Source organism: Raphanus sativus, unplaced genomic scaffold (assembly GCF_000801105.2).
Source record: "Raphanus sativus cultivar WK10039 unplaced genomic scaffold, ASM80110v3 Scaffold1041, whole genome shotgun sequence".
Classification (NCBI taxonomy): Eukaryota; Viridiplantae; Streptophyta; class Magnoliopsida; order Brassicales; family Brassicaceae; genus Raphanus; species Raphanus sativus.
In genome coordinates, this window is record NW_026616355.1 from 2340 (window position 1) to 26308 (window position 23969).

The following is a 23969-nucleotide window of genomic DNA, read 5'->3' on the forward strand; positions in this document are numbered from 1 at the left end:
GAGTGGCGGTTTGGCAGTGATGTGGAAGAACTCGTGTGTGGTTGAAGTTTTGCAGGCCAACAACAGAGTGATAGACTTGAAGATTGAGAGCCAGAACCAACCTTTCTTCCTAACCTGCGTCTATGGCGATCCGGTTAAGTGCAAAAGAAAAGAAGTGTGGGAGAGGATCGAGCGGATTGGTACTACTAGGAAAGGAGCATGGATGCTTACAGGCGACTTCAATGAGATCCTGGATCAAACAGAGAAGGAGGGTGGAGCAGAAAGAGAGTTATGGGAAGGCCAAGAATTTAGGCAGCTACTGCTTAACTGGGGACTATGGGAGATCAAATATGAAGGAAATCCTCTGTCTTGGGCGGGTAGAAGAAATAATTCTCTAGTGCAATGTCGTTTGGATAGATCTGTAGCAAACCAAGAGTGGTTAAACGCTTTCCCACAGGCTACGGCCTTTTATCTAAAGAGAGTTTGTTCAGATCATAGCCCTATTCTTACTGCTTTAGATGGGTTCCAAGTAAAGAAGAGATCTTCCTTCAGATATGATTACCGTTGTGTTAAAAGAGCAGGTTTCTGTGAGACGGTGAATCATAATTGGACAAGCACTGCATATGGTCAAGTGGGTCTCATGTCTAAGATTGCAGGGTGTAGAAAGGCAATCTCGTCCTGGAAGAGACAAGCGAAACCTAACTCGGCAGTCCGTATCCAAGAGCTCCACTACCAACTAGATCAGGCCTCCCGCCAAGAGTGTTACAAATTAGAGGAGATCCATAAGTTGAAGAAAGAGCTGGATGAAGAGTACTACAATGAGGAACTGTTTTGGATGGAGCAGAGCAGACTCAATTGGTTAAGATCCGGTGACAAAAACACCAAGTTCTTCCATGCTGTCACTAAGAACCGCAGAGCTCAAAGCCGTATTCGTAGCCTGATCGATGACGAAGGCAAGGAGTGGTTTAAGGAGACAGAGCTTGGAAGAGTCGCAGAGGCTTATTTCAAAAAACTCTTTGCCTCTGAAGACGTGGGTCACAACTTGGAAGTCTGGTCGGAAATCCCTCGGCTAATAACATCGGGGGAAAACGAGGCACTCATGGCTCCGATCACGAAGGAGGAAGTGCGAAGAGCGGTTTTTGATATCAACCCCTCGAAATGCCCAGGCCCGGACGGTATGAATGGGTACTTCTTTCAACAGTTCTGGGAATCGAGTGGTGATGATATCACAGCCATGACCCAGAAATTCTTTGAAACCGGGGTGTTAGAGGAAGGGATGAACAACACGAACATCTGTCTGATTCCGAAAACACTGACGGCCAAAAGAATGAGTGAGTATAGACCGATCAGCCTATGCAATGTGGCATACAAGATCGTGTCAAAGCTCATGGCATCAAGATTGAAGAAGGTTCTGCCTCAGGTCATTTCGGAAACGCAGGCTGCCTTTGTTGAGGGGAGACTGATCTCCGATAATATACTTGTAGCGCACGAGCTCTTGCACGCCCTCTCCTCAGATAATAAATGCTCGTCAGAATTCATAGCGATCAAGACAGACATCTCCAAAGCCTATGATCGAGTAGAGTGGTCTTTCCTGGATAAAGCTATGGAAACTATAGGTTTCTCGGAGGGTTGGAGAAAACTCATTATGAGCTGTGTCTCATCGGTCAGATATCAGGTGCTAATAAATGGAGAACCGTATGGGAAGATCTCTCCGACAAGAGGTCTACGCCAGGGTGACCCGCTATCTCCTTATCTTTTCGTGCTCTGTACTGAGATCTTGGTACAGATGCTGAAGAATGCAGAGCAGAAAAAGAAAATAACGGGTCTGAGAGTGGCACGGAGAGCTCCATCGGTTTCCCACCTATTGTTCGCAGATGACAGCATGCTCTACTGCAGAGGAACTGATGATGCGGAGCTGGACCGGGTTGTGGACATACTGCAGCAGTACAGCTTAGCATCAGGTCAGCGAATCAACTATGAGAAGTCCAGCGTGTATTTTGGTAAGCATATCCCGGCAGCTAAATGCGAGGCAATTAAGAAGAAGCTAGGGATCGAGAAAACTGGAGGTGATGGATTTTATTTGGGTTTACCAGAAGCTTTTGGAGGTCCCAAAGTATCTATACTAAGCTACCTCAAGGAGAATCTGAATAGAAGAGTTCATGGATGGCAAACCAAATTCCTGTCACCGGCCGGGAAAGAAGTGCTTCTCAAAGCAGTGGCTATGGCTCTCCCTACCTACACCATGTCCTGCTTTCTGCTACCCAAAACAATTTTCCAACAGATAGTGTCAACATTATCGGACTTCTGGTGGAGAAATAATCAGGAGTCAAGAGGGATGCATTGGAAGAGCTGGGAGAAACGGTGCAAACCTAAGAGTGGTGGCGGCTTAGGTTTTAAAGATTTGGAAGCTTTCAACTTAGCACTTCTTGGGAAGCAGCTGTGGCGCCTGATAAAAAATAAGAATTCGCTGGTATCGAGAGTCTTCAAGAGCAGATATTACAAGAAATCAGACCCTTTAAACGCACCGCTAGGGACAAGACCATCTTATGCCTGGAGAAGTATACATGCAGCCCAAAGACTAGTGCAGGCAGGGGCCAGAATGGTGATTGGAAATGGTCGGGGAACAAACGTCTGGCAGGATCGCTGGGTTGAGAGCAAGCCTGCTATTCCAGTGCGGTCCATGAATGTCATTAGCGGAGGGGATCGGGTTAGGGCCAGCGAAGACTTAAAGGTCAGTGACCTATTGTGCGATAATGGCAGAGATTGGAATGTGTGCTTGCTGAATGAACTGTTTCCCCCTGAGATATGCGAGCATATCAAAAGGATTCAACCAACAGGGAGAAACGGTGAGGATAATTATGTGTGGGAGTACACAAATTCAGGTCATTATACAGTGAAGTCTGCATATTGGGTTCAAGTAAATGTGATCAGTACCTATGCAAGGGACTTGGAGGTTGTGCAACCTAGTCTAGACCCCATTTACCAACAAGTATGGAAACTAGAAACAAGCCCCAAGGTCCGTCATTTCCTATGGAGATGCCTTAGCAACGCTCTACCGGTAGCAGAAATTATGGTGTTCCGTCACATAGCAAAAGATAACCGATGCTGTCGATGTGGAGCCGAGGCGGAGTCAGTGAATCATCTTCTCTTCCTATGCCCCTATGCGAGATTAGTGTGGGCAGAAGCTAACATCCATATACCACCAGAAGGAGCATGGTCGGATTCCTTCTTCTCTAACCTGTTTTGGGTCTTAAATCTAAAAAAAGAGTACCCAAAAGAGGAGATCGAGGAGGATTTGGTCCCTTGGTTATTGTGGAGGTTATGGAAGAACAAAAACGAACTCCTCTTTAGGAATAAAGAGTATTGTGCGCTGGCTACTATCTCGAAGGCAAGGGAGGATGCACAGGAGTGGAGGAGTAAAGTGGAGATACCAGTGCAGGAGCAGACACGCCCAACAACAGCAGTTCAGCCCAAAAGATGGACTCCTCCTCTACCCACAACATTCAAGTGTAACACAGATGCCTCATGGAAACAGGAAACGGGTGAAGGAGGAGTGGGGTGGATTTTGAGAGATCACAGAGGACAGATGCTGTGGGCAGGGGCTAAAAGAGTCTATGGAATGGGATCAGCTTTGGAAGTGGAGGCAGAAGCTTTAAGGTGGGCGGTTCACTCTTTGGCAGGGTTCAATTATCGACAGGTTACTTTTGAAACCGATTCACAGGGGCTGTCGAAGATGGTGTGCGGAGAAGAGGAAATCTGGCCAAGAGTTCAACCCATAGTTCAAGAGATTCAAGCATCCCTAACAATTTCCAGAGATTTTGTGGTGGAATATTTTCCTAGAAGTGGTAACAAAGTTGCAGATAGAATAGCAAGGGAGACTGCTACGTTCGCGTCCTTTGTCCCCAAGCTGTATTCTATAGTGCCTAGTTGGTTAATTTCATGTATGGAGTCTGAGAAAGTCTTTGTAGAACAATGATTTGGTTAATGCAAAGTGGTTGTTGAGTTAAAAAAAAAAAAAAAGAAAAAAAATGCCTTTCTCTCTCTCACGCAATGTCGATCTCTTCGACGGGAAGCGACGGCGGCGACGCTCTCCGATTTCGATCGCCGAGGTAATCCAGCGGTGGTGCAGGAGGAGAGTCTTCATCGGGAACTGCTTCCGTCAGCCCTGCGAAAGTGATAGGGAGGTTCCGGAAACTGAGATCCGTGGAGCTTAGGGGAAACCGCACTTCGCAGACTTTAATCTCGTGCCGGAGGGATGGGGAGGGTACGTGTATCCGTGGATAGAGGCGATGTCGACGTCGTACACGTGGCTGGAGGAGATAAGGCTGAAGAGGATGGTGACAAGTCTCTTCACCAGGTCTAGTGTTTCCCCTAAACCTTGCCTTGGCTTTCAATTGAAAATGGTGTGAGATTTGTTGCTGAAAATTCTGAGTTTTCTGTGGGATGGATACAGCCAGGGTCACGGGAGTTTTCAAATCAGTGCCTGATAAAGAGGAACAAGAGGACATCAACCTTCTACTTGTATCTCGCCCTCACTCCATGTAAGCAAATTCCAAAAAAAAATTTTCTCTTATTTTGACTTGCTTTGATTATGTTAAATCTTGGTTGGAAAAATATGACTTCTATCAAAAAGTTTGTCTAAGTTTCTCACGAGAATGATGCCTTTAGTGGTCACTGAAAGAGACTCTCACCCACCCATAAGATGAGTTGACTATGTTGTTGACTTGGGTAATAACGAAGAAGCTTCTTGCTCTGCAATCTTAATAGTAGTAATATAGGAAATAATCAACTTCTGTATCGTCAAAGTTGAATGCGTACTTTTATTAATTTTGTTTTTGTTCACCAGCATTCACTGATAAGGGGAAGTTTCTTCTGGCGGCAAGAAGGTTCAGGACCGGAGCTTACACTGAGTACATTATATCACTTGACTTTTCACTATGGATGGGTAAGATTCTTCCGGCGGCAAAGCTCTCTACTTTTCACTCATATCCCTACTAATCTATGTGTGCGCGTGTGTGTTTATTCTCTAACAGATTGTGAACCTTCACCACATGTTGTCAAAGGCTGTGATTAAGTCCAATCCTAGTGTCTTATGGTGCTACAAGGACAAATTTGATATCAGCAGGTTCGGTTCTTGATGCCAAAGTCTCAAGCCTTAGCTCTGGAGAGTGAATTGAAAGTTTATAACTTTGTCATATTGTTAATATGTCATTCGTGTGGTTTTCTGGATGGCTATACTGCCTTTTCAGTAATTCTATAAAGAAAGCCTTTTTAGGATGGGTTTCCAGAAAAAAAAAAGTGTTCTATTACATAAATTTTTTTCGAAAAAAATCTGTTTTTGAAGAGAATCAAAAAGCGTATATAAAGAATATTAGACAATTCTTGTTCTGGATGGCTATCCTGAATTGAAACTTAATCTTCCAAAAAAAAAATTTATATATAATCAAAATTTATAAAAAAATTCACTAGCTATAAAAATCACCAAATAGAGTTCATTGTTTACAAAATAGAGAACACATATCAAATAGAGAACATTAAAATAGGATAACTTGAAGCATTTTCAAAAATTCTATCAAGAAAGTGTTAAATGTGGTATTATTATAAAACACATATGTTATATAGGATAGCTTTTGGCTTTTTCAGGATGGATTTCCAAAAAAAGAAAATAAGGGTGTTTTCTTGCATAATTATGTTTTCAAAGAGAATCAAAAGCATGTAAGGAATGTTAGTCAATCCTTGTTCAGAATGGCTATCATAATTTGGAATTTAATATTCAAAAAAAAATTGGAACTTAATATTCAAAAAAAAATGGAACTTAATATTAAAAAAAAACATAATCAAAATCTATAAGAAAATTCATTGGCTATAAAAAATCACCAAATAGAGTTAAAATATTTAGGAAGCTCTTCCTGAAAATCTAAATTTTAATTAAAAAGGAAAATGTTAGGATAGCAAATAAAATATTTAGTAAGTACTTCTTGACAATTTAATATTTAATTAAAAATTTAAATGTTAGAATATCTAGTAAAAATGTATATATTTGTTGAACTTACTATTTAAAATTATATATGCAATCTTTATCTATCTAATTAAGAATTTCTGTATTCCGAATGGAATCAAACACTGAGGATATACGGTTAAGTAGAATAAAAATAGTGTATAAACAAAATGTGAGATTCTTGAAAATAGTTTAGATACCAAGTAAAATATTTAGGAAAAGTTTCCTGAAATTTTAATATTTAATTAACAACCAAAATGTTAGGATACCAATTAAACTAAATAGGAAGGGCTTCCTGAAGACTCATTTGTGTAGCTTGTGCTTGTGAAACTGTCAAGTGTTTAGAAAAATTTTAGGAAGGATTTGTGTAGTTTCAGAAAAGCTTTCCAGAAAATCGGATAGTAACAAATTTTGAAACTTTTTTTTGCTTGGTGTCTTGTTCTGTTTAGGCATGTTGATATCTTTGGTAGGCTCTTGAATTTGGTTATGAGTCTCTTGTTGCTTGTGTTTGTGAAATTGTCTAGTGTTTAGAAAATTTTCAGGAAGGATTTGTGTAGTTTCAGGAAAGCCTTCCAGAAAATCGGATGGTAACAAATTTTGATTTTTTTCTCTTGTTTACGCATGATAGAAACAAGATGGGTGATTCGGTACATTTTAATTTTTATGTATAGCCTAATTGGAAATTCTTTTTTTGCTGTTTGTGTGCAGCAGAATCTTGTTTTTGAGGACTTGAGAACCATGAGATCTGCAAAAGTAACATTGCTCTTTCTTATGGTGAGTTCTGGAATTCCACTGAAAACTTGGAAATGGCAAATGAGATGTATCAAAGGCAATTTAAGGAGTGACATACACCGAAGAGTCTATGTGTTCTTGTATCATGAATTTGAAGGCAGTCTCATTAGCAGTCATAGTTGCTCTTTTTCCAGCTTGAGTAACACATTGGGTAGGCTTTGAATTTGTGGATACTGTATCTGGCAAATTTAAATTGTACAGTTTCAAACTATATCATTCTCCCTTTTTGTTTTGATATTTATTAGACATTTTAGTGATGCGGATGAAACAATGACAAAAGTATATGAACATTACGGTACTGGCGGTCCATTGAAAAATAAAGTTAATCAATTTTTTTAGAATATATCATATTTAGGATAACATGTAACATATTTAGGATGAGTTTCCTGAACATATTTTGAGAGGATTTGAGCAAAGTCTCAATTATATATGTCATGTGTTTAGCCAATATACACCATATTGGTAAGAATCAAATGAATTTATCTAATTTTTATAATTAATCAAAAAATTTAGGATATACTATATCAATTTTTTTAATATTTAACTAAAGAAAAAATGTTAGGATAGCAAGTAAAATATTTAGGAAGAGCTTCCTGAAAATGTAATTAATAAAAAAATAAAATGTTAGGATAGCTAGCAAATAAAATATTTAGGAAGGGCTTCCTGAAAATGTAATGTTTAATAAAAAATAAAATGTTAGGATAGCAAATAAAATATTTAGGAATGACTTCCTGAAAATTAATATTTAATTAAAAAGAATTAGGATAGCAAGTAAAAGTTTTAGTAAAGGTTTCCTAAAAATTTAATATTTAATTAAAAAGAAAAATGTTAGGATAGAAAGTGAAAATTTTATTTATTTACAACTTACATATATTTCGTAGTTATGATACCAAGTAAATTGTTTAGGTACTTCCTAAAAAATAATATTTAACTAAAAAGAAAATGTTAGGATAACAAGTAAAATATTTAGGAAGAGCTTACTGAAAATGTAATGTTTAATAAAAATAAAATGTTAGGATAGCAAATAAAATATTTAGGAAGGACTTCCTAAAAATGTAATGTTTAATAAAAAAATAAAATGTTAGGATAGCAAATAAAGTATTTCGAAAGGGCTTCCTGAACATTAATATTAAATTAAAAAGAATAAATGTTAGGATAGCAAGTAAAAGTTTTAGTAAAAGTTTCCTGAAAATTTTATATTTAATTAAAAAGAAAAAATGTTAGGATAGCAAATAAAATATTTAGGAAGGGCTTCCTGAAAATTTAATATTTTTTTAAAAATATGTTAGGATAGCAAGTGAAGATGTATATATTAACAAACTTACATATATATCATATTTAAAATGTTTAAAAAGGCTACCTGAAAATTTAATATTTAATTAAAAATAAAAAAAGTTAGGATAGCAAATAAAATGTTTAGGAAGGGATTCCAAAAACTTAATCTTCCAAAACAAAACAACATAATTATGTATATTGAGTTTTGATGAGTTTGCGCTTATGATTATGTGTTAGGAATCAGCCCATCCAATGTTGTTGTGGCTTTATTTGCCGACAGCAATTGGCTATAAATATTTATTTATATTGATGACTTTGCCAGTAATAAACTCCATTCTATGTTCAAGAAATGGCTAGTTCTGTTGGATTATTGATTAGACGGATCGCTAGACTAATTTTTGTAGCACTTAAATCAATTTTTTTTAAACATCCTTGAAAAAACATATTGTTTTGGTCAAATTTACCGACTACTTGAAGAAACTGCATGAATCCTATTCAGAATGTTTCTCATTCACAAAAAAAACATTAAATGTCAAAGCATCAATAATAGGAAAAAAAGAAAAGAAAACATAACACATTTGTTCTGCTCTTCTTTGTTTTGGTTCTTAGCTAATGGGATGCTGAGGAGATTATCCAAGAGGTTTCTCTGCCTAACGTTACACATATTCTCTACCTAAAGTATATTGTTTTCGGACAAGTCTTTCACTTGTTTCCAGACGAAGCATGCATGAAATAAGCTCCTCCTGTTCCCTCTCTTGACCTCACAAGAGGGTTCCCACTTCTTAGCCCATCAGAAGCAGAGCTAATCTTATCTTTGACCACTGGAGATAACTTCACTTTAGGACTAACGATGAGAGACTCCACAGAGAACTGCTTCCTCTGTGTCACAACTCTCGCTTGTGGAGGAGCAACAATAGACAACTCAAAGCTCTTATCCACAGGCTTAGCACGAACTTTAGCAGATCTCTTCACAATCAGATGCAAAACAGAGTCACCATTCCTACAGATATCATTAATAAGTCTCTGGTCCTCCAGCTTCTCACATTCGTAAAGTATCTCAAAATCAACAAAGTCTCCACCTTTTTTTTTTTTTGGTAATCAAAGTCTCCACCTTCAGACGGAAAAAACAAAAGTTTCGAACTTTTTGGTTATATACGATCGAGGAGATGTACCAGAAGAAGTCGCAGTTCGATCACATCTTCCTCCGTCCCGACACCTACATTGAATCCGTCGAGAAGCACACCCAGACGCTCTGGGTCTACGAGAACGAGGAGATGGTTCAACGCCCTGTCGCCTACGTCGACGAAATCAATAATTTAAGTACATCTCTGAGCAAACGAGGACGGACGACGATGCAAAGGCGAGAGGAGATGACGACGGCGAATCGTCCGGTGAGAGGATACAGACGACGGCGAATCGTCCGGAGAGAGGAGATAGATGAAGGCGATTGTCTGGCGATCGTTTTCTCCAATTGATTTTTTTAATCATTCAAAAGAGAGGGCATAAGGGTAAATATTCCCTTTAATGAAACCTATTTTTGTGACTTTGGATCTTGAGTGCTATTTTGGGAACAAAAACTTGGTTTGGTGCTATCTTAGTCATTTTCTCATTTAAGTTTGAGTTAGGCTTAGGTGAAACACAAAATCCAAAATACTGTACAGTAAAATTCATTAAGGGGGATGTATTCAATTTAGCATTTGATGTGATTTGATTTTTAATGGAGTTTTAGATGATTTTAATAAGTTGCAGAGATTTAAGTGATTTTCGTTAAACTACTCTAGAATATCACCTAAAACAATGAGATTTGAGTTTTATTTTTTTTTAACTAGGAAACTCCACCTAAACACCCTAAAATCACCTCAAAACTTTAAAATCCCATAACTTAAAATATTTTCAATAACAGTGGATTTCAGAGTACTCTACGAAATGTCAAGTTCAATAACAGTGGATTTTAAATGAGTTTTTAAAATTCATATTTGAATAACAGTGGATTTGTCATTTTAATACAAATCACCTGAAACTCTCGGTTGAATACATCCCCTGAGATAATATATCCAATTCATTAGAGCTGGGTTTTTTTTCATTCGTAGATTTAGGTCAGACACATTAATCTGGAAAGAATAACTAAATTAACTGACCAAAAAATTCTATTCGAATTTGGATCTACCAATTAGATTTTTAACCTAAACTAACTGAAAAAAAAAAACAGAACTAAATTGGAATTGAATGAGATCCAAAATTATTTTAGATATTAGTCAGTTTCTAATTTTACTGCTCGAATCAAACCTATAAATGAAAAAAAAGTTAAACCAAAATTTTGAAATATTCAAATGGATCCTAATTCTCTATAATCGAAAAATCGAATCGGAATCATTGACATAACTAAATCTGATAGAACGCCATGTGGAAAAGATACAATCAGTACTATAATTGCCCCACTTGAACGTTAATATCTATGGCCGACAAAACATGTGCCCACCAGTTCCGATTTCGGTTTTAATTTTATACCGTTCCAGTTTCGGGTTCAACTGGTATGCTTACTATACCAATAACCGATATAGAATTGAATTGATTTCATTAAACCAAAGGGGAACAAAATTGCTTCCCCCTTCAAATACTAACACAGAAACAATATTAATGTTTTCTTAAAAAAATTATAAGAAAAGTGGAAAAAAAATCTCTGTTATCTCATGTTTTTGCCACCGGCTGAAACTTTCCGGTGACGCCTTCTTCCACGTTGTCCCGGACTCTTCTTCCCCGTGGTGGCTTTACCACCTACTGATTTTCCACGTGGCAATGGTAGTGGATCGGGAAGAACCTTAGAAGAAGAAGAAGCTCGAGGAGGTTTCATGTTCATCAAAACGTCTCTGTGATAAACCTGTCATCATCAAGAACGCTAAGTCTTCACACAAGAAAAAAAACAAACCAAACCCTTTTCTGAGTTGTGTCTTTTTACCTGTTTTACAAAGTTGCGTCTTTCACAGTCCAAGAACATATTGATGTTCCAATCCACTTTCTCTCTTATCTTGTCCCTTGAAACTGCAAAACTCAATTGATCTCTTGAGGTAAACCGGTCTACTTCGTTGAACCAAACACACGTGAAGAGGTTTGTGATCGGTATGTGTTCTCTTATGATTGTACAACCTTCAGGAACATCTACACAAAAAGAAAACACTCAACTGAGCTCAAAAGACACACCAGAATCTAGGCTTTATTAAAAACATTACCACTTGTTATTGGAAGCTTAGCATCAGTATAAGGTGTCAACCCTTCCTTCTTGTAGAACTCTACTTGGTAATCAATTGAGGCATTATCGTATTTTCTTGCGGCTTTGTTCGCCTCAGCCTCCACAAACACATCAAAACGCCTGTAGTGTTTAGAGATTGCCAAACTAGAGTTCGTTCTCCACAAGAACCTGAATCATTTGAGAAGACAGATGAAGTTATATCTGCTTTTGGACTTGCATCAGAAGAGAGACTATTACCTTTCAAGTATTTGATAAGGATCTACAACAAGCTGGAGCTTTGCATCCACCCATATAGAGTACCTTACATTTGGGAACATTCTATGCAACAGAAGCTTCGGAATCTGTAAGAAAATGCTAATACTTGTTACACAAGGCAACATTCAAGTCTAGGCTAATCTATTCTCAAATCTTTTCTGACCTTTCCATTACGCCTTGCATCGGTGTAAGGGACATTATGCACAACAATGATCCTCCATAGTCCTACTCTCTTGTTATCCTCTGTGTAACTAGAAGTGTTCTTGAGATATGAATGTGTTTCTTCATCAACAAACATGTAGAAAGGGATGTTCTTCCTCGCCATTTCACTAATGTTCACCGGTTCTTGAATTAGATCATACTTTCCTGAAAGAGAAATAAACAAAGGGTTTGAAGCTTTGTTATTGACTTAGCTAAACAATGTATATGTCTCACTTACCAAATATCGCTGAAGCAACAATCACTTCATGGAACTGGTCCATCTCAGGAAGGATATCCTCATCAATGTCAAAACCGGTTTGATAGCCCGGTTTAGTTCCTTTGACAAATCTACAGAAACAAGAAACAAGAATCACAAAAAAGCGAAGAAACAAGAGAGTTAAAAGATGGGAAAAGAAGCTTACCCGCAATGCACTGTCATGGACTCTTTTATGTCAAAGGAGTTAGTCCTATCTTCAAGAGAAGGATAACCTCCAAACTCAGAGCCTCCTTGACCTTCTTCTTCACGTTTTACAGGACTCTCCTCATGGATATACGTCAAATTCTTAAGCACAGGGGATTCAAACGGATGCTTTGGCATATGAGCTAAGGCCTCCTCTGGAGATAGATAGCACACCGGACACGCTGAACATAAATAATTACAAGCGTAAAAGGGTAAACGCTGAGTTCAGGTAAGAGCAGGGCCAGATAGGAGCAAAGCAGAAACTAAAACAGAGAAAGAGAGAGAGAGAGAGCTTACGGCGGGGTCCAGGCCTTCTAAATCCAGGTGGAGGAGGAGGAGGAAACGAAAAACTATCGCATGGATGGTGAGAAGGGAGTGATGGAGGAGGATGAATGATGTCTACATCACCACTTCCTCTACTGTGATCATCATCAGAATCTCTAGTTTGATAGAAAGAACTCAATTCTCTACTTAATGGTGTTTGGTTGCTTCCAAATTCAATAGTCTCAATACTCTGATGAATGTTTGGACTATTACTACTCTCTGTTCATTTTATCACAATGAGCAGACATAAGTCACTTATCTAGTCACAAAAAAAGACATGTGAAGTTAGTTACCTTTGTTGATAGTGTAAGAACCCAAGACAAAGACAACGAAAGCAAGGCTGAGAAGGAGGAGCATTGCGACGCGTCTTCGACCCAAGTACCAGCAACATAAGAAGGAGAGAGATCTTTCCTTGTCTTTAGAATTTGAAGTGAGCATCGTGGAAGAAAAAGACAAGAGACTCTCAAAAGCTCAAGAGCCATGACATCATCTCTTAAACTCTTTAGATCCAATTCTCATGATCAAAACTCAGATCTCTCTCTCTCTTACAAGCTGAAACATAAAGACAAAACCAAGATTGGGTTCCATATACATTACATTGCAGAAGAAGAAGGTAACCCATTAGGTAACAAAAGCAGAGAAAGGTTTGTGATTTTACCAGCAAAAGAATCTGATTTTTGATTCGAATAAGAAGAGACCTGCATTTTGCGAAAAGGAACGAACTTTAAAATCACATCTCGATTCAGTCAAAAGTTAAAGAGATTGATTACCTTTTAAATGAATTGCTAAATAGAACTCACAGACTCGTCTCTGGATTTTACAAAAATCAATGCGATCTCTTCGATCTGCACAAAACATTCAGTGTGTGTATTTGGATGTGTCAAGGATTCAGTGTATTTCTATTTGAGGGATTTTTAACATTTTTACGTGTAAATACGTTTTTCATAATATGCTATTGTGCAAATAGATAAAAATATAATATGTCGTTAAAAAAAAGAAATATAATATTTTTTAAATATTTAGTTATTCTTAACTAAAAATAACAATAATTTCATATATATTTTTGTTTCTCATTCTTTTGAAAAATATAGTTTATACATATATATATTGATTCGAAAAAAATTCAGGGGTGTAAACTTTTGTTTTTTTCTTTGAGCAACATAGTGTAACCTTTTGTTTATTTGATTTATTTTGGTATATTTCTGTGAATTCAGTTTAATTGATTGATATGCTCTAAACAATCGGTTATTTTTTGTCAACAAAACCATTAAACGATTAAAATTTTAATATTGACCAATTGTAGTTAGGCATGTCAATTAGGGTAGCTCGTAGTCTGAATCCCCCTGACCCTAAAAATTACCGGGTTTGGACTTAGGTTTATAAGCCAAAAAAGTCCGGGTGTAACCTTTTGTTTTTTCTTTGAGCAACATGGTGTAACCTTTTGTTTATTTGATTTGTTTTGGTATATTTCTGTGAAATTCAGTTTAGTTGATTGATATACTCTAAACAATCGGTTATTTTTTGTCAACAAAATCATTAAACGATTAAAATTTTAATATTGACCAATTGTAGTTAGGCATGTCAATTAGGGTAGTTCGCAGTCTGAATCCCCCTGGCTCTAAAAATTACCGGGTTTGGATTTTGTTTTATAAGCCAAAAAAGTAGGGCCTTTCGGACTAAGCCCACTTGGACTTTGGATATTTTGGGCTTAATCCCGTCTCGGCTAGGACCGGCCCAAAAACCTGAAACTTTGTATTTTATTTTAAATATTATCATTCCTACGATCAAAATCTTTATTAGTATTAACATATTATTTTAATATTTTTAATCCAAACTCTACTAAAAAATATAAAATTGTCAATGCACCTTATTATTTGTTAATTACAAATGTCATATTTTAAAATTTGCAGTTGTAACTTCTTCTTTGATAACATTGTTTTTCAACATAGAAAGTTCAAAATGTTCGATCATGTTTATGATAATTTTTTTTCTCTTATATGTTTAGTATAAACTAATATTTGATTATTTAGATCTTATTACATTCGGTTAGTTTATAATATTTTTTAAAGCATACGAAAAAGTAAAATATTTTTGATAAGGAAGAAAAGTTTAAACTCACTTAACATTTTTTTTCTAAAATATGTTAACACTGATTTTTTTTATAAACATATGTGTTAAAAAGCTAGAAACATAATGACAAATTATTTTTCAAAAAACCCAAAAAAAACGAAAAGCGCTGTAGCCCTATAAGACCGGACCAGGCTTTGAATTCTAAGCCTAAAATATTTTTGGGCCGGGCCGGGTTGGGCTCAAATATTTACGGATTTAGCGGGTTTGGGTCGGCCGGGCCGGATCAGCCCAAATTGACATCCCTAATTGTAGTTACAACCAGAAGCTAAACAGAGAGCTGATACAATTATACAAATTTATTTATTTATTTATTTTTGTCAGCAACTATACAGACTCATATAGATTCTGTAAACCAAACTGGTAGCTCTGCATCCATATGAACGATAAAAAACGATTGCTAAGCAATTATACAAATTTATTCTTTGTTCATTTTTATAGTATACTTTGGTTATTCATGTGTATTTACTTAAAAATATTTGGAAATACCAAAAATGTAAAACTATACATTTTCAGATATCTGTTTAATGTAGACTTATTATACTTATTTTTCTTATATTGTATATTTACTTATTCGAATTTTTTTCTTTTATATCAAATTGTACTATTACGATATACATTTTTAATAATATTTCTATTTTTTATATTGTATATTTACTTATTATTTATTTTACTATAAATTTTTCAGATATATATTTAATGTAGTTTTTCTATTTCCTATATTGTCTATCTACTTAAGATTTATTTTTATTCTAATATTATGATAGATGTTTAATGTAATATTTTTATTTTTTATATTGTATATTTACTTATTTTATTTTTTTACATTTATGTCAAATGATAATATTATGATACTATTTTTTAGTTTTTTATATATTGTATATTTATTTATTCTAATATTACAATAGATTTTAATATAATATTTTTATTTCTATATTGTGTGTTTGCTTATTTATTCTAATATTAAATAACAAAGTTTTCATTTGGTTTTTTTTTTTGGCAACAAACAAACTGATTCATAAATTCAAAAGAGTAGTTTTAATACAAACGAACAGAGCCAATACTTAGAGCAGATTTCGCTAATGAGTCTGCCAATACATTGTGCTCACGTCCAACAAAAGACACAAAGAAAAAATCAAAAGATAGAGATATGAACTTGATATCCATGAGAACTCCATAAAACTCCACCGGATATGACTTCGAATTTATAGCTCGTGCGAGCTCGAGAGAGACGTTTGGTTGTCTTTATGTAAACGATATTTTACTATAGCAGTAAGATAAGATTTATTTACCTGTTTGAAATTTTTTCCTTTTTTACCTGTTTGGAAGTTTCAGAAAAATGTTTTGACTTTGATGCTAGAAATCAATATTTTTTTTAGGTCTGGTCAAAAAAATGAAAATATTTTGTTAAGTCTACTATATTTCTTTTGTATAAGATAATTTCCTAAAACAGTATGGTAGTAGGTAGAAAATCAATAGTTCATGTTGTTAAAAGAGGATCTAGCTACTGAAGTATATAAACACACATTTAAGAAAAATACAAACTATTAAAGCTTCAATCAATATATGGTGTGTATTTGCATTCGTATTTTAAATGTACAATTCCATAAGAAAGGTTAAACTTTTGTTAAACTAACCAGAAGAAAATTTTGATTAGTTTTTCTGATTATGGTTACATAATTGTTTAAGAGCGCGTGTTTTTGAGGGATCAAGAATGTCTTTCGCATGTCCAGCTTTGATTTTCCAAACTATTTTTTGTAATAGTATACGACATATTTTTATATTTAATGTCGTTCAGAATCTTATAATGTTCTAGGAAAGCTTCCATTGATTTTGCAGATTTTCTTATAGAAGCAGAGCCACTATCCGTCGCTCTTCTTCTCAAGTTTTCCAACTCTGGTGATGTCTTGAATGTAATCTCTCTTCTCTTTTTGTTTTAAAGCATTAGTAAGAAAAAACAGTTATGATTACAAGAAAATTGTGGCTTATTGTTATGTGCAGGTAACAATTGAGAAGATCCAAGGATGCAATGATTTAAGGTGAAATAGTTTTTTTATAAGTTATGTTTACCTGCTGTTATTGTATTGCTTCAATTCTGTTTTGAGATTTTTGATTTTGAGTTTGCAGATTTGTTAGATGAAAATAATCAATACTTTCCAAGGAGATAGCTTCAGAGGCCTATCGAGCGATTATGACTTAGAGGGATATAACGAAGATGTATGGTTGGTTTAGTGAGTTAAAACTATCTCAATCTTCCACTAAAAAAGTATTGATCATTTTGTGTTTTCCGTAGAAAATGAGTTTAGATGTTAACTGGGCTAAGAGTGTTGGTCTAGGAGTTCAACTGATTCTACTGGTAGATGGATGGTTCGGAAGGGAATGCACACTCACCAGTTCTTGCAACAAAGAACGGGCATTGACGATCAAACAGAGACAGGTTAAACGTGGACTTCACTTCTGAACATGTAAAAGTCCAAATGCAACTTTGTGAGGATTCAAAGCTTGAAAGTTTTCTTAGAAATCGTGATAACCTTTCAAGATCTTATGATCTGTTTAATATCATGTCAAAAGTTATTTGATGACCAGAATCATATTTAACAAACTCCATCATAAACTACTTAATATTTAAGAGTCTAAAATAATAATCAAAGTATGTTTCTACTCTAAAATGCATACAATATTGCAAGGTTATAATTTACAGAATACCAATGACAAACATATCTGCATATGTGTAATGCACATAATCTATCCAAAATACTTTTACGTAATATTGAAACGTGAAATCATTCATAGTGATATCTCCTACAGGTTTCACATTTTTATAATAAATACTTATTACAAAATAATAAATACCATAATTTTCCTAAAATTGAAATATCATATCAAAACAAATAAATGATATACTATATCACATAATAAAAGTACTTCGGTTTAAAGTTTTATGCTGAAGTTATACTCCTATTTCAAATTTATCAATGTTCTAGAGAACAAAAGATGTTTTAAACGATATATTTTTACATTTTAACGTATTTTTATTAGATAATAATAACTGTAACTGTAAACTTCAAATATATAAATTGTGATTATTGAATTATGATTGGCTAAAATTATAGAGAATAGTTAATCACAAAACGTAATACATCTATAAAAAAAATTATATAAATTTAAATACTTACATTTTTTCAAAGATTAATTTTATAAACAAACAAACCACAAACCCCGAGGTAAAATCTCTAGTAAAGATAAAGATGGATTAAAAATGCTCTTATAATGAAATTGGAGACTAATACAAAAAGACTAACGTCTTTAGTCCCAAGACGACTCAGCTTTTACTTCTTTTTTTTTTGTCATCTCGTAGATTAAAATTAGATCAAGCAAATTTTTACACACAGACACATTACCTCTCTTTCTTAAGCCAAAAGCCAGCAATGTAACAAGTACCATCGGAGCCAAAAGATAGACAAAACACAAACCCTTACAACTATCAAAGACAGAAGAAAAAGAAGGCAAGGGGCGGTAGTAAGACATGACTTCTAGAGAGGAGTGCTCAGCCTTGCACTCAAAGACCAGCTTACTTAAAGAGAACTCATAAACCAATATCACAAGTTGAAAGGAACCACGAGAAGGACTGGAAGCACCCGAACATCATCAACACATAAATTGAAACGAAAGAGGTTAGAATCCTTAACCGTAGCTGTAAACACCCTTCAATCCCAACTTCAACTCGCCATTGGACCTTGAGCGGGTTCTCCACGCGCCTCATACGCACCATCACCCTACAGCAAAACCAATAAAAGCTTCCTGAACACGTCTTATTTATACAGCCGGTAACCGAATAATAACCACTCCAACTTCAAGACTATCACGAGCAAATCGGCGGCAATCGACGACCGAAGCATTAGCTCCGAAAACCATCTAACTCCATTTGTTCCTCTCAAAACTAAAATTGAGTTCTCAAAAAGGCGCTGACCATCACAGCACAGCAACCACTGGAGTGACTCCAATGAACAGAGGCGCTCTTCCATACCCAAACAAGACGCCAAGCCACATCCGCAGTTAAAGCTTCACTTACCCCTCCATACTGGCCACTGCAGTTTGTCCCCGAGGAGAAACAGAGTTTGTCAAACACAACAAGCCCCAACCTCCAATAAAACCACAGGATCTACAAAGGGAAGAAGAGATCCATCGAGATGAAAACCCAAACGCCGACTCCCACCACCACAAAACCCCCACCGCCTCACTGGTCTTCCAGAACAGAACCCACGAACCTCGGATCTACACACTCCAGAGCGAAGGTAGATGAATCCACGGCGGAGCTCCGACCACAACACCAAGCATATCGACGGCAAGCAGAAAAGGGCAAATCGGAACAAAAGAACAAGAAGAGAGCAAGGGGAGAAAGCTTCCGACGGTCACGCGCCCAGAGGGCGACCGCCGGAGCTTGCAAGGTCGCCTGAAGTTTTTGTTTCTTGAGAGAGTCCTTCGATGGAGAGAGAACGATTAATAATGACTCAACTTTTACTTCCTAACGACGTATAACTTTCAACACTTGTTCATACACGTGAAGCATACTCCCTTATAATTTTTTTTTGAACACACTATAGATCTAGTCGATTTACTTTATTTAAGCTACTCTATTTCATAAACGCTAAATAACAAAGTTTTCGTTTGGTTGTCTTTATGTAATAGTAGTAAAGATAGTAGTAACTAGTAAGACAAGACTAATGAAATAGTAGTAAGACAAGATTTATTTACCTGTTTGAATTTTTTTATTTTTATTTTCTTTTACCTGTTTGAAGTTTCAGAAAATTGTTTTGACTTTGATGCTAGAAATCAATATTTTATTAGGTCTGGTCAAAAAGGAAAATATTTTCTTAGGTCTGCTATATTTCTCTTGTATAAGAAAATTTCCTGAAACAGTATGGTAGTAGGTAGAAAATCAATAGTTCATGTTGTTTTTTTTTTTTTTTGACGGCAAACGGCTATCAATAGTTCATGTTGTTAAAAGAGGATCTAGCTACTAAAGTATATAAACACACATTTAAGAAAAATACAAACTATCAAAGTTTTATGTGTCAATCAATATATGGTGTGTGTTTTGCATTCGTATTTTAAATGTACAATTCCATAAGAAAAGGCAAACTTTTGTTTAACTACCAGAAGAAAAATTTGATTAGTTTTTCTGATTATGGTTATATAATTGTTTAAGAGCGCGTGTTTTTTGACGGATCAAGAATGTCTTTCCCATGTCCAGCTTCGATTTACGAAACTATTTTTGTAATAGTATATGACATATTTTCATATTTAATGTCTTTCAGCATCTTATAATGTTTTTTACTTTACTATAAGCTACTAACTGCACCCACTAATAAATATAAAGTGAAAAACTTTATTACCGAATGTATTATTTATTTTAAAAAAATTCTCTGAATTCACCTTCTGCTTAGACACACATGCTGTCTCTAAGAAATCTCTCCGCCTCTCTAGATCCATTCCTCTCTCAATCAATCAGGTAGCCACTGTATAACACTTTTGATTTCTCTCTCTCTGTTTATAAAGTTTCCAACTTTACACTTGCTTCTGCTGTTTTAGTCCTCTCTCTCTCTCTCTCTACAATCTCTTGATAAAGGTACTTGCTTTATGCAGACAAGTCCTTGGGTCTTGAGATTCCTGGGCTCTATGTTCTCCACTGTAATGATTAATGCCTGAAACCCTCTTCTTGATCTGGGCATATTTTGCAACTTGAGGAGAGAAAAAAATCATTACTTTCTTTCTGGGTTACAGTGTTCTCATAGTTCTAGGGTTTACTTGGAGTGATGAGTTGTTAAAGGAGACTTTTTGATTCTATTATATCAATTTTGGGTAAAAATTGAGAGATGGGTTGTGTTTGGTGTAAGCCTTCTGCTATAGAAGATAGTCCAAAGGAGAGACTTTCAAGCAAACCCTCTTCTGAGTATAGAGTTTCAAGACCGGTTAGTTCTTCTTCTAGAAGAGAAGAGTCTGTTAGGACAAAGGAACGGTCTGATGTTGTTAGTGTAGTAAGACCAGTGTTGAGTAATAGTAGTAGAAGAGAGAAGAAGTTAGAGAATGTTGCTGCAACTCCACACTTTCCAATAGCAAAAGCAGCTGAAGGAGAGTATGTAGCTGCAGGCTGGCCTCCTTGGTTGGCTTCTGTAGCTGGAGAAGCTATCAAAGGATGGGTTCCACGCCGTGCTGATTCTTTCGAGAAGCTGGACAAAGTAAATCTCCTTTCTTCTATTGGAAACATGTTTCCAAATTTAGAAACATATTTCTGATGCATTGGTTTTTGACTTGGTGTATGCAGATAGGTCAGGGTACTTATAGTAATGTGTACAGAGCTAGAGACCTGAATCAGAAGAAGATTGTGGCTTTGAAGAAAGTTAGGTTTGATAACCTGGAGCCTGAGAGTGTGCGGTTTATGGCAAGAGAGATCCAGATACTACGCCGGCTTGATCATCCCAACATCATAAAGCTAGAAGGCTTAGTGACATCAAGAATGTCTTGCAGCTTGTACCTCGTCTTCGAGTACATGGAACATGACTTAGCTGGACTAGCCTCGCATCCCTCAGTTAAATTCTCTGAATCACAGGTTAAATGCTACCTGCAGCAACTGTTAAGTGGACTAGACCATTGTCACAGCCGCGGTGTGCTTCACAGGGACATAAAAGGATCGAACCTTTTGATAGATAACAGTGGAGTTTTGAAGATTGCTGATTTCGGCTTAGCTAGTTTCTTTGATCCTCGTCAAACTCAGCCTTTGACTAGCCGTGTTGTCACTCTTTGGTACCGCCCGCCTGAGCTTTTGCTCGGAGCTACTCGGTATGGAGCAGCTGTTGATTTGTGGAGTACAGGTTGCATTCTTGCTGAGCTGTATGCAGGCAAGCCTATCATGCCTGGTAGAACCGAGGTAGATTTCATCTCCTCTGATCTCTGTGAGACTAGTTTGATTCCTTTTGAAATGACTCTTGGTAATTAATGGTCATTGTGTTTACAGGTTGAACAGTTGCACAAGATTTTCAAGCTATGTGGCTCACCTTCCGAGGAGTATTGGGTTAAATCAAGGTTGCCTCATGCAACGATTTTCAAGCCTACGCAGCCGTATAAACGCGTGGTTGATGAAACGTTCAAGGAGTTTCCTCAGCCAGCTTTATCCCTTCTTGAAACTCTGCTTTCAGTCAATCCAGACGACCGTGGAACCGCCATTTCAGCCCTCCAGAGTGAGGTAATAGCATCATCTCTCAGGCAGTTAGATGATGCTCTTTGTTCTTATGCTTCTATCTATATACATAACTCCTTGTCAATCAATGCCTTTTGTTCAGTTCTTTTCCACTAGACCTCTTCCGTGTGATCCTTCAAGCTTGCCTAAATATCCTCCCAGCAAAGAGCTTGATGCGAGGATGCGTGATGAAGAAAGCAGAAGGTCTCACATCACCTTTACTCTCTGCAAGCTATTATGCTGAGGTCTGACATCATCTTTCTTGATCTGTGTGTGTAGACAAGGTGGAGGAAACAGGGAACAAAGACACCAAGAAAGGAGAGGGACTAAGGAATCTCGAGCCATCCCTGCCCCTGAAGCAAATGCAGAGCTGGTTACATCAATGCAGAAAAGGCAGAGCCAGTCTACTACTAATAGAAGCAGAAGCGAGAAGTTCAATCCACATCCTGAAGAAGTTGCATCTGGCTTCCCAATCGATCCACCAAGGACATCATCACAAGCATTTGAACCAAACAGAGAATCTCAGGGCAACATTGTTCTTCCTCACAAGAGAGCTTCACATTCAGGTCCTCTGACGCGTAGATCTGCTTCTGCAAAGGGTAGAAGGAACTACCAAGATCCTCAGAAAGTTTCATCCGTAGCTGCTGATTACTCGGCGACAAGAACAGGTGGATCACAACAAGAGACAGGCAGAGGAATGAGTCGGCTTCTTCCAGGTTCCTTCAAGGAAACCTCTGAAGAAGCAAACCAAGAAGAGGATGGTAGAAGCAACAAGAAAGAACCAATTCTTGTAAGTCCTTCTTGCTATTATTAGTAACTACCAATGACTATTATTGAGAAACCATTCTTTTGTTTTGTGGTTGCAGTTGGGTTATGGATCAAAAGGGCATAAGATTCATTATTCAGGACCGTTGGTGGTCCCATCAGGAAACATGGATCAGGTGTTGAAAGACCATGACCGACATATTCAAGAAGCTGTGAGAAGAGCAAGAATCGATAAGGCTAGAGTTAGGAAACATCAAGCTGATGAAGAATCGAGCCAACAAGTATCAACCAACCATCCTTCGTCTGTTTCTAGCCGTTGACTATCTCAGAGGCAAGAGCATATGAATATATGTTCAAAACCAAAAACTCATCTGCCTAAACCTTTTTAACACGTCCTATTTTGAGTGAAAATAATGTATTTTTATTTATTCAAGATTATATATATATTATAGAATCAAATATTCAAATCTTGTCACGTCTTGATTCCATGTATTAGATTTTTATAAGAGGTGTGTAAACAGGTTATATATTATAACTAGGATAAGACCGAAATATGTATATTTATTTGAATTTTTTTTAATATGCATACAATTATGTATTTTAATATAATCATCTATATTTTGGGCTGAACATTTGTAATTGTAATTATGGAACAAAATTTATTTAATTTATGATGAGCCCGATCGATTTAAGCTTAAAAAAAATTATCACCTTGTCTATACCTATAAAAACCGTAATGTAACCATGAAATGAACTTTTATTACAAAATATGTTCTACAATTAATACTTTACTGTAACATCACTAAGAACTATTTTAATAATTTTAAAACCAGCAGCTTTGTATTTTTTCAAAATCGAATTACTTTGATCTTAGTTTTTCACATAGTTTTGAACGGTTTCAACTAGACGACTAAACTGATGCAGTCCATTTTCCTACTCTAAGTTGCTAGCTGAATATATATATTATTTAATTTGAATATTTATTAAATAAAAATCTATATTAATACAATTTTATGATAATTTGTATTTTGTTATAACAAAACAAATTAAGAAATTGGTCACAAATTTTTCAAAGTGAGATTTACATTTTTTAAATAATTTATAGTTGTTTAAAAAGTTCAAAATATAACATAAAAGAAAAAATCTAATTTTTTATATTATATGGTTAATGTAATTTTTTAATTTCTTTTAATAATATAAAATTAGACAAAAATGAAGAAATGTACAAAAAATTGTTAACAAATATTTATTATTCATAATCATTAATTTTCATATATATATATATGTTGATCATATTTTGTAGTTCCGT

The 23969-nt window shown here is 35.9% G+C and overlaps 2 protein-coding genes across 5 annotated transcripts; one reads left to right on the forward strand and one right to left on the reverse strand.

Annotated features, from left to right (window-relative positions):
- Positions 1-10604: 10604 nt before the first annotated feature.
- Positions 10605-13453, reverse strand: LOC130503596 (probable hexosyltransferase MUCI70). Of its 3 annotated transcripts, XM_056998216.1 has the most exons (11): positions 13302-13453; positions 13190-13229; positions 12825-13083; positions 12505-12750; positions 12170-12389; positions 11986-12095; positions 11710-11912; positions 11529-11632; positions 11272-11459; positions 11001-11200; positions 10605-10922 (listed from the first exon to the last, which is right to left on the reverse strand). In XM_056998216.1, exons 3-11 carry the CDS (start codon positions 12967-12969, stop codon positions 10728-10730), a joined length of 1611 nt encoding a protein of 536 aa, XP_056854196.1. In that variant the 5' UTR covers positions 12970-13083; positions 13190-13229; positions 13302-13453; the 3' UTR covers positions 10605-10727. The 3 variants fall into 3 exon arrangements, with proteins under 3 accessions (XP_056854196.1, XP_056854198.1, XP_056854197.1); XM_056998218.1 differs by lacking the exon at positions 13190-13229 and having other exon boundaries at positions 13302-13443; XM_056998217.1 differs by lacking the exons at positions 13190-13229; positions 13302-13453 and having other exon boundaries at positions 12825-13111.
- Positions 13454-20031: 6578 nt separating this feature from the next.
- On the forward strand, positions 20032-23129 carry LOC108822454 (probable serine/threonine-protein kinase At1g54610). Of its 2 annotated transcripts, XM_018595533.2 has the most exons (7): positions 20032-20170; positions 20305-20897; positions 20984-21586; positions 21674-21901; positions 21999-22099; positions 22175-22685; positions 22762-23129. In XM_018595533.2, exons 2-7 carry the CDS (start codon positions 20535-20537, stop codon positions 22978-22980), a joined length of 2025 nt encoding a protein of 674 aa, XP_018451035.1. In that variant the 5' UTR covers positions 20032-20170; positions 20305-20534; the 3' UTR covers positions 22981-23129. The 2 variants fall into 2 exon arrangements, with proteins under 2 accessions (XP_018451035.1, XP_056854199.1); XM_056998219.1 differs by lacking the exon at positions 20032-20170 and having other exon boundaries at positions 20192-20897.
- The last annotated feature ends 840 nt before the right edge of the window (positions 23130-23969 follow it).

What these genes read in the sequence shown, in the direction of transcription:
- LOC130503596 (XM_056998216.1), bottom strand. Translation starts at nt 12,969, where the DNA reads ATGCTCACTTCAAATTCTAAAGACAAGGAAAGATCTCTCTCCTTCTTA. An exon ending in TCCATGACAGTGCATTGCGG is followed by an intron (nt 12,096 to 12,169) that starts GTAAGCTTCTTT and finishes TTGTTTCTGTAG; the next exon opens with ATTTGTCAAAGGAACTAAAC. An exon ending in GACGCAACTTTGTAAAACAG is followed by an intron (nt 10,923 to 11,000) that starts GTAAAAAGACAC and finishes TGATGATGACAG; the next exon opens with GTTTATCACAGAGACGTTTT.
- LOC108822454 (XM_018595533.2), top strand. Translation starts at nt 20,535, where the DNA reads ATGGGTTGTGTTTGGTGTAAGCCTTCTGCTATAGAAGATAGTCCAAAG. An exon ending in CTTTCGAGAAGCTGGACAAA is followed by an intron (nt 20,898 to 20,983) that starts GTAAATCTCCTT and finishes TGGTGTATGCAG; the next exon opens with ATAGGTCAGGGTACTTATAG. An exon ending in TTTCAGCCCTCCAGAGTGAG is followed by an intron (nt 21,902 to 21,998) that starts GTAATAGCATCA and finishes CCTTTTGTTCAG; the next exon opens with TTCTTTTCCACTAGACCTCT.